This window comes from Hoplias malabaricus, chromosome 11 (assembly GCF_029633855.1).
Source record: "Hoplias malabaricus isolate fHopMal1 chromosome 11, fHopMal1.hap1, whole genome shotgun sequence".
In the NCBI taxonomy this organism is placed as follows: domain Eukaryota; kingdom Metazoa; phylum Chordata; class Actinopteri; order Characiformes; family Erythrinidae; genus Hoplias; species Hoplias malabaricus.
Window position 1 is genome coordinate 19,249,667 of NC_089810.1, and position 15,048 is coordinate 19,264,714.

At 40.1% G+C, this 15,048-nt stretch overlaps 1 protein-coding gene across 3 annotated transcripts in view; it reads right to left on the bottom strand.

Annotated features, from left to right (window-relative positions):
* Window positions 1–15,048, bottom strand: part of bicd1a (bicaudal D homolog 1a) — a 55,903-nt gene that overhangs the window by 6,510 nt on the left and 34,345 nt on the right. For all 3 annotated transcript variants that reach the window (XM_066685451.1, XM_066685452.1, XM_066685450.1), the window contains exons 3-7: window positions 13,261–13,413; window positions 12,005–12,481; window positions 5,657–6,766; window positions 4,324–4,475; window positions 3,478–3,688 (exon numbers count right to left, since the gene is read on the bottom strand). In XM_066685451.1, the coding sequence (XP_066541548.1) occupies window positions 3,478–3,688; window positions 4,324–4,475; window positions 5,657–6,766; window positions 12,005–12,481; window positions 13,261–13,413 (2,103 nt within the window). The remainder of the gene's footprint in view (window positions 1–3,477; window positions 3,689–4,323; window positions 4,476–5,656; window positions 6,767–12,004; window positions 12,482–13,260; window positions 13,414–15,048) is intronic.

A 15,048-nucleotide genomic window follows, 5' to 3' on the forward strand; every position in this document is an offset into this window, starting at 1 on the left:
ACACTACTGGCTGATCACTCCACTACACCTGTCTTTAAATCTATAAATGTAAATATAAAACACAGTGGTGCTGCATTTAATTACTACTATATCAATGCCAATATGTCAAGCTGTCATTTAATTATGGAATGTATATTTATGACTTTAAGCATGGTACGCTTTAGAGATGAGAGGAGACCGGAGATAAATCTATGCTAATGGCATAGCCACTGAAACAAAATTCACCAAGATACTGCAACAAGGAATTAACCACTGCTCCCTCCAGGGAGTGTTCCTGCCTTGCGCCCAATGATTCCAGGTAGGCTCTGGACCCACCACAGCCCTCAACTGGATAAACAGTTACAGACAATGAATGAATGATTGAATTAAATAATTAACCACTGCCCTTGACAATTCACTGAATTGACTGAATTGATACTATTGTATAATTTGGTGTATTTTCTCCCCCTACAGTTACAGAGTGCATTTTACTTTTAAAGCACTTTCTAGAAATCAAGGAACACTATGGAAACTAGGCCTGCACGCTATTGGGCGAACTCACTTTGCTTTTTTTTCCCACAGTATATACTGAATTAAAAACAATACAATCAGCAGGGCTCGAGTTTTTTAAACACTGTGTCTACTCATTTAGACACACCTGCCTCGTGGTTCACCTTGTAGATGTAAAGTCAGAGACAGTAGCCCATTTGTTGCTGCACAGTTTGTGTTGGTTGTCCTCTAGCCCTTCATCAGTGGACACAGGTCGCCACCCACAGGATGCTGTTGCCTGGATATTTTGGTTGGTGGACTATTCTCAATCCAGCAGTGACACTGAGGGCTTCAAAAACTGGAACTTTCCATAAAATGATGAGTGGTGCATGTCTGACCAAAATATAATCTACAATACTGCATCATGTGTATATAAAAGAAACATCAGCAATAGAACTTATTATATATCTATATATTCAGATTAAAAACACCCCCAAAAAATTCTACTTAGTAACACACACACTTGAAAAAACAATGATGCACTGAATTCTACTGATTCAATTTATTAGATGTTAATGTTTGCATTATACATTTTACATTTGTACAATATTTTCCAAGGAATTAAAAGTATTATACTGACACAGTTGCTGTTTCCTCTGCCTGTACTGCTGAACTTAGTCACAGTTTTTGGAAAATATAAGCAGAAACAAAAGAGATGTGTTGATGACATGTTAATTTAATCAATTGCAAATTATGCAAACTTCATTATGCACTTTTTAAAGGAACTCTGACATACAACATCTTTCACAAATCACCATAGCACCAGATCTGTTACTTTTTAGAGTGCATCTTACATTTCCAGAGTTAATGAAGCCCTCAGAGAGATCACTGACCAAAAATTCCACAGGGATGCAGCTAGTGGGCAGTAGAGAGCAGAGGCAGGGCAATGTCCCTGACTCTGCACAATGCACCCACTGCAGTCTTGTGTGTTGCAGCTTTAAATAGAACAGATGTGTGTGACCACACTTTTAATCATATGAGGTGCCCTTGAGATCATCTCAGCATGGCACCATCATCTGTAAATACTGCATAGTGACCACATGGCAGTATTTACATTTTACAGATCTCAATCTAAAATACTTTTGTTTACAGGCTCAAAATAATTTGCATTTGATTTGATTTAGAAAATTAGATTTGGGCAATAATCTATTTAACAAGCTCTTAAGTCATTTGATACTGAGCCTATATGAGTCAATCACATTTCCACAATCACATTTGCTTAGCAGTTTGTCAATAAACTCACCACAACACAGCATTAAATGAAAACGTCCTAGCACAGATTTCTCATTAATATTATTCATTCATTCATTCATTGCCTGTAACTGCTTATCCAGTTCAGGGTTGTGGTGTTTCCGGAGCTTACCAGGAATACTATAATTCTAACTAACATAAAATAAACATACAATCTCTCTTACTGGTTAATATTTATTTAGAATTGTAAATACTGTATATCACACTACAGGGTCACAATTCACCATTCCTCAGCCATATGTTGAAATAAGCCTTTCTTTTTATTGTTTCCTGAGAAACTTGATTTTCTCTGGTTCTGTTTTGTCATATGTGCAGTAACTGTGCAGATTAGAACACAGTCACACGTGATGTAGAACATGATTACTGATCCAAAATCCAGGTCCTTATTATACTCTTAAAAATTCACACACTCTTTGTCACCTGGTGATATAAATGGTGTACCCATTCATGCTTTAGCAGAGTACATCAGCTACTATTTTTAAATTATTTAGCACAGTATTAGTTACTTACCTATCTAATGTAGATCAACACTAGGGCTTTTCATTTTATTGTTTTTTCCTTAGATTCACAATGACCTAATAATGTTGTACTTGCAAAGACTTCAGAAAACTCCACATTCCACACCATGAATAAAAGATCACCTCTGTAATTAATATGATCAGCAAAATGAGAAAATACGCAGCAATGGAAATACTAATTAAAATTATGGCATACACTTTGAACACTGGAAGGAAAACAGTTGTTCCGCATGACTCCATTATAATTTCACATTGCAGAGTAAGCAGCCCAGAGTATACAAAATGACTGAAGTATGGTTTCCCTCAAACTCTTCACAGCAAATTAAATCATATAATGAAAAACTACTTTTTATCCGTAGAAAATCTGCTGTATAGTTGCTTGAATTCTATATTAATATTCATTTTAAATATTGTAAGCTTTTCTGAAAAATTTTAATATAAGTAATCTTCTGATTTTAAACCTAAAATGTGATTCATATGTCTACTTTAAATAATAGAAAGAAAAAAGAGACATCTGAGGAAATGAGGTATACCAGCCCCCAATTATTTGGCCGGTGTTACTGTTGCTTCTAGGAGGCAGAATATAATGTCTGTGTATATAAGCTTCAACATCGGCATTTTCTTATCACCCCTAGGAAAATTCCCAATGGTTGCATGCTATATTTATGAAATTCATGCTGGCTGAGAGATGCAATGCTGTAAAATGCTGCACATGACAAACAACGTTTGCTAGATTTAGGTCAGACAGCCACATTCCAAAGCAAGAGAACCTGTGCTATGGACCTATTAAAGCCAAAGACTGAAATGACTATTTCCAATCTTTGATGATTATTTCTGTCAGTACATAATTTTTTGTGCACTTTATTAAATCTCAGAGTCTCAGTAGCAAACCAGTAAAAAATGGAAACCAGTCTGTTCTACAACACGTGGCATGCTCAGCCTAAAAGGATTCTAGTGTTCCTAAGGCCTCACACGTCACTTTTAGATTAAGCTTAATCTGAAAGTGTTCTGTATCTTAGGACGAGAGCTCAGGACAGGGAAGTATTAAGGGGAACTAGGAGCAGAAATTGGAGAATGGCCACCTGATGTCAGTTCCGCCATCAGTGGAATTCATGTTGTTTTGGAGGTGAAAGGAGTGGGGTTTGTGTAATGATGTGGTGAGTGTATTTTGGTGACTTACTTTGGGAGGACTGCTCTTTATCTTGGGCACCTTTCCTCCCCGGCCACGGTGCGACTGCTCATGGTCAAACTCCAGGTCTTCTAGACGCTGTGTGAGAGCCAGTTTCTGCTGAATGGCCATGCGGAGTAGAGAGTTCAGAGTCTTTTTCTCATCCTCAGCTGCTGCCAGCTGCCTCTGCATCTCATCCAACTGAGTGACATACTCATCACATCTGCAGGCAGAGAGAGGGAAAAAGAAAATCATTAAGAAACAGTCAATCCTGAATGCATACAGAACTCTGCAGTTGTTTTCAGACGGCTGAGTTTATTAACCACTTTAAAAAAACACCAGGTAAGGTTTGTATTTTTTGCTCCTGGGATGCCCTCTAGTGTAATTCATTTTTGTAGCACTGTACTGACATCAATGGGGAGGGGAAGAGAGGGGGTGGTTTCCCAACCTCCTCCAAAATGTACAAGTTTCTCCAGTACTGTGCCGAGTAACAATGACAGATGTTCTATTCTCCCTATTTCAGCTCAGTGATAAGTGTTATTTTAGGGTAAAATTATTACGTAGTGCCCCTTTAACCCACCTAGGTTTGTCATGTAAAATTGTGTGTGTCACTTACTTCTACATTCTTGTTTTGCAAGAAGTAAAAATATCCATAATTCTATGCCATTTTTGGTTCATTTTGTTGCAATTATTATTTAAATGGACTAAATATACATAATACATGTTATTATAAAATATACAAAACTGTCAAATGTAAATAAACTGGAAATCAAAACGACAATATTATCTAGTCCTCTGTGTGTTAAGCACTTTCCTCACTGCAGTGAGGAAAATATATGTCAAATATATGTAATATACCTGGTGGCAAACATGGCCCTCAGGGAAGAGAAAGTAGCAGCGTCCTCTTTCAGAGCCTTGAGCTCATTTCTCAGCTTCATCATTGTCTCTGTCACCATGGACTTTTCATTTTCATATTTACTCTTCAGGTTAGCCAAGGCTACCTCTGCAGTCTGTGGAGAAACCAGAAAAAATTACCCTAGCTGCCTATATTGAGCATTGGCAATAAAGTCTACCTCTATGTTTATGAGTTATGGGTTTATGCCTAAGGTAAAAACATGTCATCACTGTCACATATCAATTTTTGGACAGCTGGCCATTACTGAGAGAACATTTCCTGAGGAATGCCTCCTTTACTTTTCATGAAGCATAGACCAACATAATTCATATTGTCACTGTCCAATTAAAAACATCTCCCAACATAATAACTTTACAGGAGAATGTGGAAGTGAATGTAAAATGACAACTGCATGAGAATGTTTTGCTCTTTTTAAAGTCATCTTATTGCTCTCTCATTAAAAAAAATGCAGGTCCATTGGAGAGGTTATTGGAGAGACTCAAATGAGCAGGAGGCACAATACTAAAATCTCTGTCTTTGATGAAAAACAAGCAGTACAAAATCAGAAGGTATTCTTTACCCCCATGTTTTCTTATGACGTATGTAGAAAAAAAAAATTGGTCTTGTTTCATAATTACTGGGTTAATTAAAAAGTGATTTCCCCCCAAAATATATCCCTTTAAAAGCAGGGATGAGTGGTATAGCCAAATATATTTATCACTGATCACTGTATTTTTAAAAATACTGGTTGTTTGTTGTCCTGGTTATATTATTATTTAGTTTGTTTGTTTGGAGGACAGGGAGAGCAAGAGAGAGAAAGAAAAGACAGAGAGCTGTTGTTTAGGACACTAAAACTGCTCAGGGGTCATCAGAGAGTTAGCGCACTTATGCTAGACTACTGTTGCTAGCAACAGAAGTGTTAAGTATTGGTGCTGTGTCTAAACAACACCCAGCACTACATTTAAGTAGCAACAAATAATTGTTACCACCAACATTAAAGTATATCTTATCAACCTATCAAGAAAGCAAAAACAAAATAGCTTTGGAGTCTTTGAATTTACAGCTTTAGTCTCCATGGAGTAGGACCCCCACATTGGGTAGACCCTGTCCAAAGTAGGTTTACTATTGAATCTCTGATACCCCCAAGTCACTAGGTCTCAGCATAAAGGCTGTTTTATGAAGTGAAGAAGAAGCATTGAAGGAAGTTTCTAATCCATTAATGCTACCGTTCCCCATTTCAGAGACTGAAGGTTTTGTATTAACCGTGATGATGTGACGAGAGAAAACTTTTCCTACCTGTTTGTTGGCTTTAAGGACAAGACGCAGAGTGGCTATCTGCTCCCTCTTGGTGCTCAAGAGGGACTTGAGCTTCAGAATCTCCTCCATGCAGGTCTCCTTATCCTTGTCTAAGATGGGCGCCAGTTCCCGGGCGGCCGCCCTCTGTCTGGACAGCTGCAGGGAGCGGTCCACGGCCTTCTGCAGGTGCTTGATCTGGTCCCGAATGATTGCATTCAGGTTGTAAATGTTCATGGGTTCCTTGCGGAGATCTCCGTTTGCCTCTGGTACAGATGAAATGGAGGGTGAGGCACTGTGGACAGGGGAACCAAAAGGGGTTCTTGTGGGGCTTTGTTGGCTCACTGTGTCTGCCTTACCACCATCCCCAGGGGGCTCCTTTACGGGAGAGTCTAGGGGGCTCCTACAGGGGTCTGAAGAGTTGGCAGCAGCAAGGCGGCGTGCCAGACGGGGGGAAAGTAAGGCCCGAGGGTCATCAGCCCCTTTAAGACTGCCACTGCGAGTCACACGACTCTGTCTGTAATAGTCCAGCATCACACGGTTGGGTGTCTCATTGTTGCAGAGGCAAACGTGATGGTAGAGCTGGGCTAGTTCTTCACTAAAGGTGACCAGCTCATCCTGGGCAGCGTTTAGCATGCCTTGACTTTCGTTCCCTAGGGCTGTGGCACACCGGAGCTCTGCCTCCAAGCTGCTGATTCGCTCACGGCTCTCACGGCTTTCCTTCTCCAGTGATTTCACATTCTCGCCCAGAGCCTGTAGCTTCCCCTCGCTGCGGCTACGCTCTTCTGATTGGCTCTCCACAAACTGGTTATACTTCTCCTTTAAGGCCTTCAGCTCAGCCTTTAGGTCAATGACCTCCGTTACGGCCACCTTATATTTGCACTCCAGGATCTCGATTCCATTTATGCCCACCTCGCCATTCAAGGGGACGTCCCCTTTCTCAGTCTCCTCAGCATCAAGTTCCTTGTCGCTGCAGAGACGTTTCATAGCATTGACTCGCTCCGTGAGGTGGTTCACGCGTTTGTGCTGCTCAGTCAGAGCACCCTGCGTGTGCTGTAGCTGTGTCTGAGATTCCTGCAGGTTAGTCAGCAGAGATGCTTTTTCTCGCTCCACCTAGTAGATAGGCGAATACATAGAAAGTGGTGAGATAAGGTCACTCAAGTAGTCATGGGGTAATGCACTGCCCATTTTATCAGCCCCACTGACCACAGCATGTTGTAGTTTTACCATTACAGACTATGGTACATCTGCTTTTCTGCATACATTCTTATCACCATTTCACCCTGCTCTTCAATAGTCAGGACTGCCACAGGACCACCACAGAGCAGGTATGATTTAGGTGGTAGATCATTCTCATTCACATGCAGAAAAAGGTTGTACATTTTTATTTATCTTATTTATTATTATTATTATTATTCCTGTGGCACAGAAATACTAACAGATGAAGGTTTGGATAGCCACTGTGAAAATAACGGACAAGTTCTTCATGGTTGTGGCCAGTCTATCATATGGTAAAAGTAGTTCTATGTATGTGTGGCTGGTGCATGTAATGTTGGGAACACACTTTTCCTCTTCTTATTCTTATTAGCGGACAGTACACAAAGGACAGAACACATGGTATGTAATTTTACATTGTATGAACATAAACATGCTCATTGTATGAACAGTGAACATGCTGACATGTATACTGAAGTGGGCTGTGTCCTCAGCCTGTCCATAACTCACAGCATCTGATTCCTGAAACTCAACTCAAGTGCTGGTTAATTGCTTTTTGATTGTATTAAAGGATTGTATTAGTGGAGTCAGCCATTGTATCATAGGAGTCAGCCATCTCCTGTCTTTGGAGCTGAGATGGTGAAACTTCTATTGATCCTTGATTGGAAGACACCCAGGAAAACAAAATAAATATATAAACAAAGTCTAAAGTGAAACCTTAACACAAGTGTTTTCTATTAGATTTGCCACCTGCCAGACAGGCAACATGGCTGTTAATGAAGGTTATCACTGTATATCTGGCTACAGTCCTTCTATCATGAAAGTTATATTACAGTCATTCACTCCATGTTGCAGAACCACATGCACAGGCACTCTACATGTTACATCATTCTTAATTATCAATAATCTGGATACAGCATTATCGATCTGTGGTTGTGTCTGATTTTATGTGTAGTTTGACTGTATTCATTTATCACTCATGATGGGAAAAGTCTGGCCACTTTAAATGATTTCACATAACCATGAAATTGATTTAATTGCAAAGTGGGCTACCATTTAGCTACAATGTACAACATGTAATAAACATGTATAAACTCTATATGTATAATGTATATGTATATGTAAATGTAGTCTTAATTTAAAGTGGTAACTTGTAAAGTAAAATAAGTAAGAGAAAATCCTTATCCTGAGGATAACTGAGGCTTTATTATGTTCCAGACAGAAGTACTCATACACAGCCAGCTGATCTGTATGCAGCAGATGCTCGGTGTGTTTCTGTGTGTCACTGGCAGACTTTCTATTCCTGTCCCCTACTGTCTTTCACTGAACACGCCTGTGGCACACACATACACACTTATACCCTGTCCAGCTTTCCAATGAAGTTGCAGGAACATGTGCAGTAATGATAATCATTTTGACAGGGGCTTCACTGATAAACACAGGACATTTCCCTCAGAGAACTGAACACAGACAATATTCACTAAGCTGCCCTCATGGTATCTATAAAGCAATGTGCTGCTAGAGACTGATGAACTGCAGACTAAAGCGAATTATAATTAAGATATAACAACATGAGCCATAAGAGGTTAGCAGTGTGATTATATAAATAAATGATTTTTTAAGCATCATATTTTCAATAATGTTTAAAACAAATTGAAAGGACACTGGCTTTTTATTGGACTGCTGCTGGTGTGAATATGCAAATAGTCTAATATTCCACCACAAAGGCTATTTCAACCTATTCATGGACCATGTGAGCCTCATTAATTCTGAAATGATGTCTGGATTCAATGTGTTACTACAGCATAATTGCTGATGAGGCTGTCTCAAAGTAAATGACCTTCTGGACAGCCATTTCCAGTGAGAAGCCACAGCCATAATACAGCTATGTCCAGACAAAATTCATCAGACACACTGTTGTAGATAATGAGTAAAAACAGACAGATCCATCTAAAGGAAGACGAAGGTTCTATGTGAAAATGTGAAACTGAATGGGAGTCTATGCAATGCAAACAAACAAGTTCATTGTGGTCACAGGAAGGGCATCCATATTAGAGAGGTTAAGTATGGCAGAGCTTGTGGCCATCATAAAGTTCTAACAGTGCTGAGCATTTGTTTCTGCTAATGAAAAGCTGAACATAAATCTGCCAGATGTAATGTCTGGGTATGGACACATGCCCAGTTGGACACAACAGGGTAGCAATAAGTTTTCTTCTTGCCTTTGATGGCTGTTTCACACAATGACATAATAAGACCTTAGGGAGAATGCTGCAAAGCAGACTCAGAGACAAAGCATTTGATTTCCAAATATTAAAGGAACATTATGTAGTATTTCTACCTTTAAATTACAGATTCTAAATGATTGGGAAGTTCATCTGAGCTGTAAAAGGAAGAATAAAACCTCTGTGGCTGATACACTGGGTCCTCTGCTGGTTTACTGCACTAAGAAACTTCTGAATCACAGGGTGAGGACCCTTGCGAGAAATGTGTAACGCTTTACGGCACAAATCTCCTAGCTACAAGAAGAATCTAGCTTGGTATTCCCGGTACGGACATTATATGGCAGAGAGAGCAAGGAGGAGAAAAAGAGAGCGAGAGAATGAGCGGGCGTACAAGAGTTAATACTAGACTGAATTTGCACAGTAGAATTAGCTGAAACAGACATGAGGATACAAGCTGGAGCAGTATTTGCTGCCTTTTTCGTTGTGGTGTTAGTTAATTAAATGTTTTGTTTTTGGCGGAAGTGTTATATTCAGGTTTTTGAGAGTTACTGAGCATTGAGCCAGGATTTGCTCAATTTTTAGTGTTAGACATAGATTCTGAGATAGATTAATAAGTGATTTTCTCCCATTGCTGTGTTGATAAAATGGCTAAGGTTAGACTTTGTGTGGATGGAACCCAGTCTTTGTTGACAACAAAGTGATAGAATCAGGTTTTTGAGAGTTACTGATGAACGAGGGCAATTGCTAGCACCTGTTTACTTTAGCTACTTTAGCTGGATTAGTTCAATTTTTATAGTTGGACATCGATTCTGGTTGCAGTGATTTTAACGACTACCACCAGAGTTACACTTTATGGTTGTAATAACACGGTCCAGTGTATAATTTGAGCGATATATCATGTAGATTTATCATGTAGTCATCATCATTTTATTCGATAACACACATTCCCCCAGGTCAATTATCAGCTGAAGCCCAGAGAGCTGTTCAAAACCTCTGTAAACTCACTCGGTGTGCGGAAGAGAGGGAATGGGGGGGGGGGACCTGAGATACAGGGAGTATGTGTGTTAGTTGAAGCCCCGAGAGCCGATCACCTTTAGGTGAGCGAGTGTGTGAGAGAGAGAATTGTGCAAGACTTAATTTCACGACAGAACTGTAAATGTGAATTACACTTACACTTACACAGCAGGAAGTGTAATGCATTTGTAAATATATCTGAAAAATGGGCCAGCCCAACCCATGCCAAATGATTGCTGAGTGAGCAGGAATGGTTATGACGGAGTCTTCTTATTAGTGCATTTGCTCATGAGTCATATACAGTTAAAGTAATATGTCATCATATGATATGAAATCAAATTCCATGCTCATCTTCCATGTCTTCTTGCTAATTCGTGCAAGTCCTTTTTTTACTAGTAGGACCACAATTACATAACAATCATTACATAAGCATAGGTCATTTAGACACTAAGGAACCAGAGGAATGTCTAAGCCAATGACCAGAGAAATCCTTCAGTGCCCAGCACAGTTAGAATGCAATGACTAGGCTGTCCAGAAAGCAGAGAGGCCCCAGGCGCAGTGGCAAGATACCAATCTCAGTATTTGCTACTGCATGAACTGTATTGGATTTAGGGATGTAGGGGTAGGGATTACTAAATCAGCCAGTGAAAAGCCAAAGGGGAACATTTTTTTGTGTGTGTGTCCTTTAAACAGACAAATAGCTGTCCTGTTTAAGGAACGCTTTCTACTTGTCCTTGAAGTAGAACAGATCTGTCTGCAGATTCACAAACTGATAGATAAGATCTTGGGGAGAAAGGCTGGATTTGGCCAGAGAATTATATTAGAATCAGACAAGAGGTCTTCAAATCCATGCCAGGAATTTAAAAAAGACGGCCTGTTTGTCACTATTGCTGCAAGTCTTAATACACCTCACCTGGTACCTGGATACAAGGAAGAACTTTCATCCTGACTGTGCTATAAATGTAGATCAGGTCAGTGTTAGTCCTAAATTAACTCTTCGCTTAACCTGTTCATGTTGAAGGCTCAAGGGTAAGCCACAAGTCTAAAGTCCCATCACACTGGATTTGATTGCAAATTTTCTCATGCTATATTGAATTCATTTGAATGACAAATTAATTTGCATCCCTTAACAATAGTGCTGCCGCTCCATTACTGTCTCTGCTCTGTCTGAGCCAAGCACTGACTGATTTTATATGGATTACAAAAAAAATAAAAACACACAAATGAGTGAAGGCATTGTACACTGTAATTAGGGATGTAGAATTATATGGTAATCATTTTTTGTTTGGGGTTTTAAGCTGTTTAGATAAAGCGTTGTGATCCTGCTGAACCAGAATAGAGGACTATTTAAACCTGAATTCTGTTCCCGCTCTGCATTATGTGGCCCCACCTCTTTGCACAACTCAGCAGGCACTGTACAGCAAAAGTCATGATAAATTACAGCTTATCCAGGTTGCAAAATGAGCCTCTCAGATGAGATGATAGCAGTGGAAACCACAGGGATTAACTTAATCTATGAAAATGCCTCACCTGTGATCTATTCAAAAAATCTGGTGATGGTCCAATCAGGACATAATTTACATACCTGTCTGCACTCACCACACTGACACATATCAGCAGTCTGAGCTTACTGTGTGTTTTTTATCACTGCGAAAAACATGCAGAAGACTTCATTTATTATATATTAATAAACCTTGATAGGTGCGTGTATATGCTGAAAGTCATTGGAGAACAGCAGATGAAATGGCATATTTAGCCACATTATGTGTTGACCTTAAAGGGTTAAAAGTGCCCTCCAGTACAATTACTCTGCTGAGCACGACTCATATGCAGGCTGTTGTAGTGTTAGGAGTCTTGCCCAAGGTCTCATGCTGGTGTAGGAATAGTGTGGTTAACTGACCTGTAAGAGTTGCTGTTTGAGTTTCTGGATCTCTGACAGGTTGAGTTCACTGAACAGATCGGACACAGGGTGCAGCACCTCCCCCTTTCTCCCTCCAGGCCGGTGGTAGTCACCATTCATTTTTGGCCCATGACCATTGCAGCCATTACACCGATTACTGTCCTCATTATTGGGACTGACCCCTGAGGCTGTGGTGCCATTAATGGTGGATTCCTCTGTAAATTTGAAGCCCTCCACAGCAGAGATTGCTATGTGTGTGCTGGATCCGTACACACAGTCGTTCAGACTGAGATGGTGGGCCAGCTCTTTCCTCAGGTTGTTCTTCTGTTCCCTCTCACTCTTCAGAGCATCCAGTGCCTCTTCCAACTGGCCCTCAGAGATGTCCTTTAAACGCAATGCATCCTCCAGTTGACTGTTCAGCAGAACTGTTTCCTCCTCCAGGACTTTGATCTCATGCTTCAAACCCTCATACTCCACCTGAGGAAGGACACAGAGGAGAAAGTAAGTTTATTGTAGCTGCAGGACCATATAGACTTACCTACGTAAGAACCTCGTTCATACATCATGAATAGGATGCAGACATTAAGGGGGAGTGGCAGTATATTCCTCAGGGTCTTAATGGAACATCTATGAAATGCTTTACTCCACATCAAGTACCCAGCAATGAGATGCAGGTGAGAAGAAGCTTGTTTCTAGCTGTTTTTGCATTGTTCTCTTTCTTTTCCTTTTTGTTCCTTTCTTTTTGATGTTTTCTGAAATCATTTTTGGGGTGGTATGGTGGCGCAGCAGGTAGTGTCGCAGTCACCTCCCACGGTCCAAAGAAAAGTTGGTGGGTTGACTGGCGACTCAAGAGTGTCCATGGAACTGGCGCCACCTCCAGGGTGCGTTCCTGTGTTCCTGATTCTGGGTGGGCTCCAGACCTGCTGTAACCATGAACTGGAGAAGTGGTTAAAGATAATGAATGAATGAATGCATGAAATTGTTTTCGCCTTATGTGTGGCGCTCAGTGTTACACAAAAAGCGGTGCAGAATGGTTCTTACATGAAAGCAGATCCAGTGCTGTGATTGGAGATACACAGATTAAGAGGCAGTCCAATTCTAAAGTCAGAATATTAACTGCTAAGCTAAGCTAATATTATATATAGGGCATTACATAGATATACAACATCTGTGTGTGTTTGTATGTGTGAGTGTGTGTTTGTTTGTGTGTGTGTGTGTGTGTGTGTGTGTGTGTGTGTGTGTGTGTGAGTGTTGACCTGGTTCTGCTTGAGGGTGGACACTAGCTTCTGCAGGGTGATGTTCTCCTCCTCTAACTCGGTGTAGTCCTGCAGTAGTCTGGCCTCTCTGAACTTGTACTCCTTTATCTCCTCTCTCATCCTGCCCTTCTGCAGCTCCAGCATCTCATTACTCTGCAACAGAGAAGAGAGAAGGACAAACAAATATCAATAACAGAGGAAGAGAAGCATGAGAGGAAGATTTCTTTACATCAGCTCAGGTTTACTCAGGTTGGACAGTAATGGCACTGGGAACACTGCTCTATGAAACATTATAAATGAATGGTATTCATTACATGTATGCAGCAGTGCTTATTAACTTGAATCTGGGGCAGTGAAAAAAGCAGGTGTTCCAGTAACCATGAATATCCAAGAGTTCCTCAACTACAATAATGAAGGAGAAGGAGATATACAGCAGTAAAAGTCCAGGTTAACATCAGAAACCAAAGAGCACAGGACAGTTCATTAAGCCGAATAGAATTAAGAGACCATGAAAAAAAACAAGGAAAAAAAAACAAGAAAAAAAAAAACAGAATAAACCATTAACCAACAAATGTACTGTAAGTTAACTTGTTAATCTACAGCAGAATACACTAGACAGCATTTATATTAGAAAATATACACTGAAGGATCATTGGATTAGGAACAATTTTATCAGCTCCACAGACTATACACTGACTAGGACTAGATTTGGAACTGTGCAGTGCATTTCCACCAACATAAACTTGTTCTCGAACCAGAAAAATTAGTTCCAAGCTGGAACCAAAGAAGAGTGGGTTCTTCAGTGCAAACCGAGAGAGGAGGACTGCTGAATTTGTCTTATTTCACGTGCGTGTGTGTCTTTGCCTTGAATATTGTAAAGGGAAGTGGTGGGGAGACATTTTGTGACGTTAGTGTTTAGAAAACTCCTCCTTAAACTTCACATGCTTTACTTCAACCTCTTACATTGAATTAATAAGTAATTGTAATTCTCAAAATCAACAAAATGTTCTTGGTTTTCTTTGTTCTTTTGTGGTAGAACAGCTAGTAATTAATTTTAAACAAAATGAACAAGAAAAACACTGATGCTGGTGTTATATATTATGAACAAAACTTTGTGCTCCTTTTTTAATTTTTGCATTTATTAGTACTGCCCTCTATGACTATATGACTAATGGCGGTCCGGCTAATCTGGGTTTGCCTAGTCTTGTTTACATAGTGTCTTATCCCCATTTCACCCTGCCCTTCAATGGTCAGGGCCCCCACAGGTAGGTATGATTTGGCTGATGGATCATGCTAGTAATATTGACATGGTGTTGGTGTGTTAGCGTGTGTTGCATTGGTATGACTGGATCAGACAAAGCAGTGCTGCTGAAGTTTATAAAGCCCTCAGTGTCACTGCTGGACTGAGTATAGTCCACCAAACAGAAATATCCAGCCAACAGTGTCCTGTTGACAGCGTCCTGTGTCCACTGATGAAGGGCTAGAGGACGACCAACACAAAATGTGCAGCAACAGATGAGCTACTGTCACTGACTTTACATTTACAAAGTAGACCAATGAGATATGTCTAACAGAGTGGACAGTGAGCTTACCACACAATGCCCATTTTTCCATATTCATGCTGATGATAGCACTGGGTAACACATTGCAATCATTCTTATGCAATTTTCTGCAAAACGGAAGTAATAGTTACTTAGCTCTCCTTTCATTGCAGCAGCAACATTTTTCATTTAAATTCACACATACTTATACTATTATATTTAAGGAGATATAGAAGTTTTGTGTGCA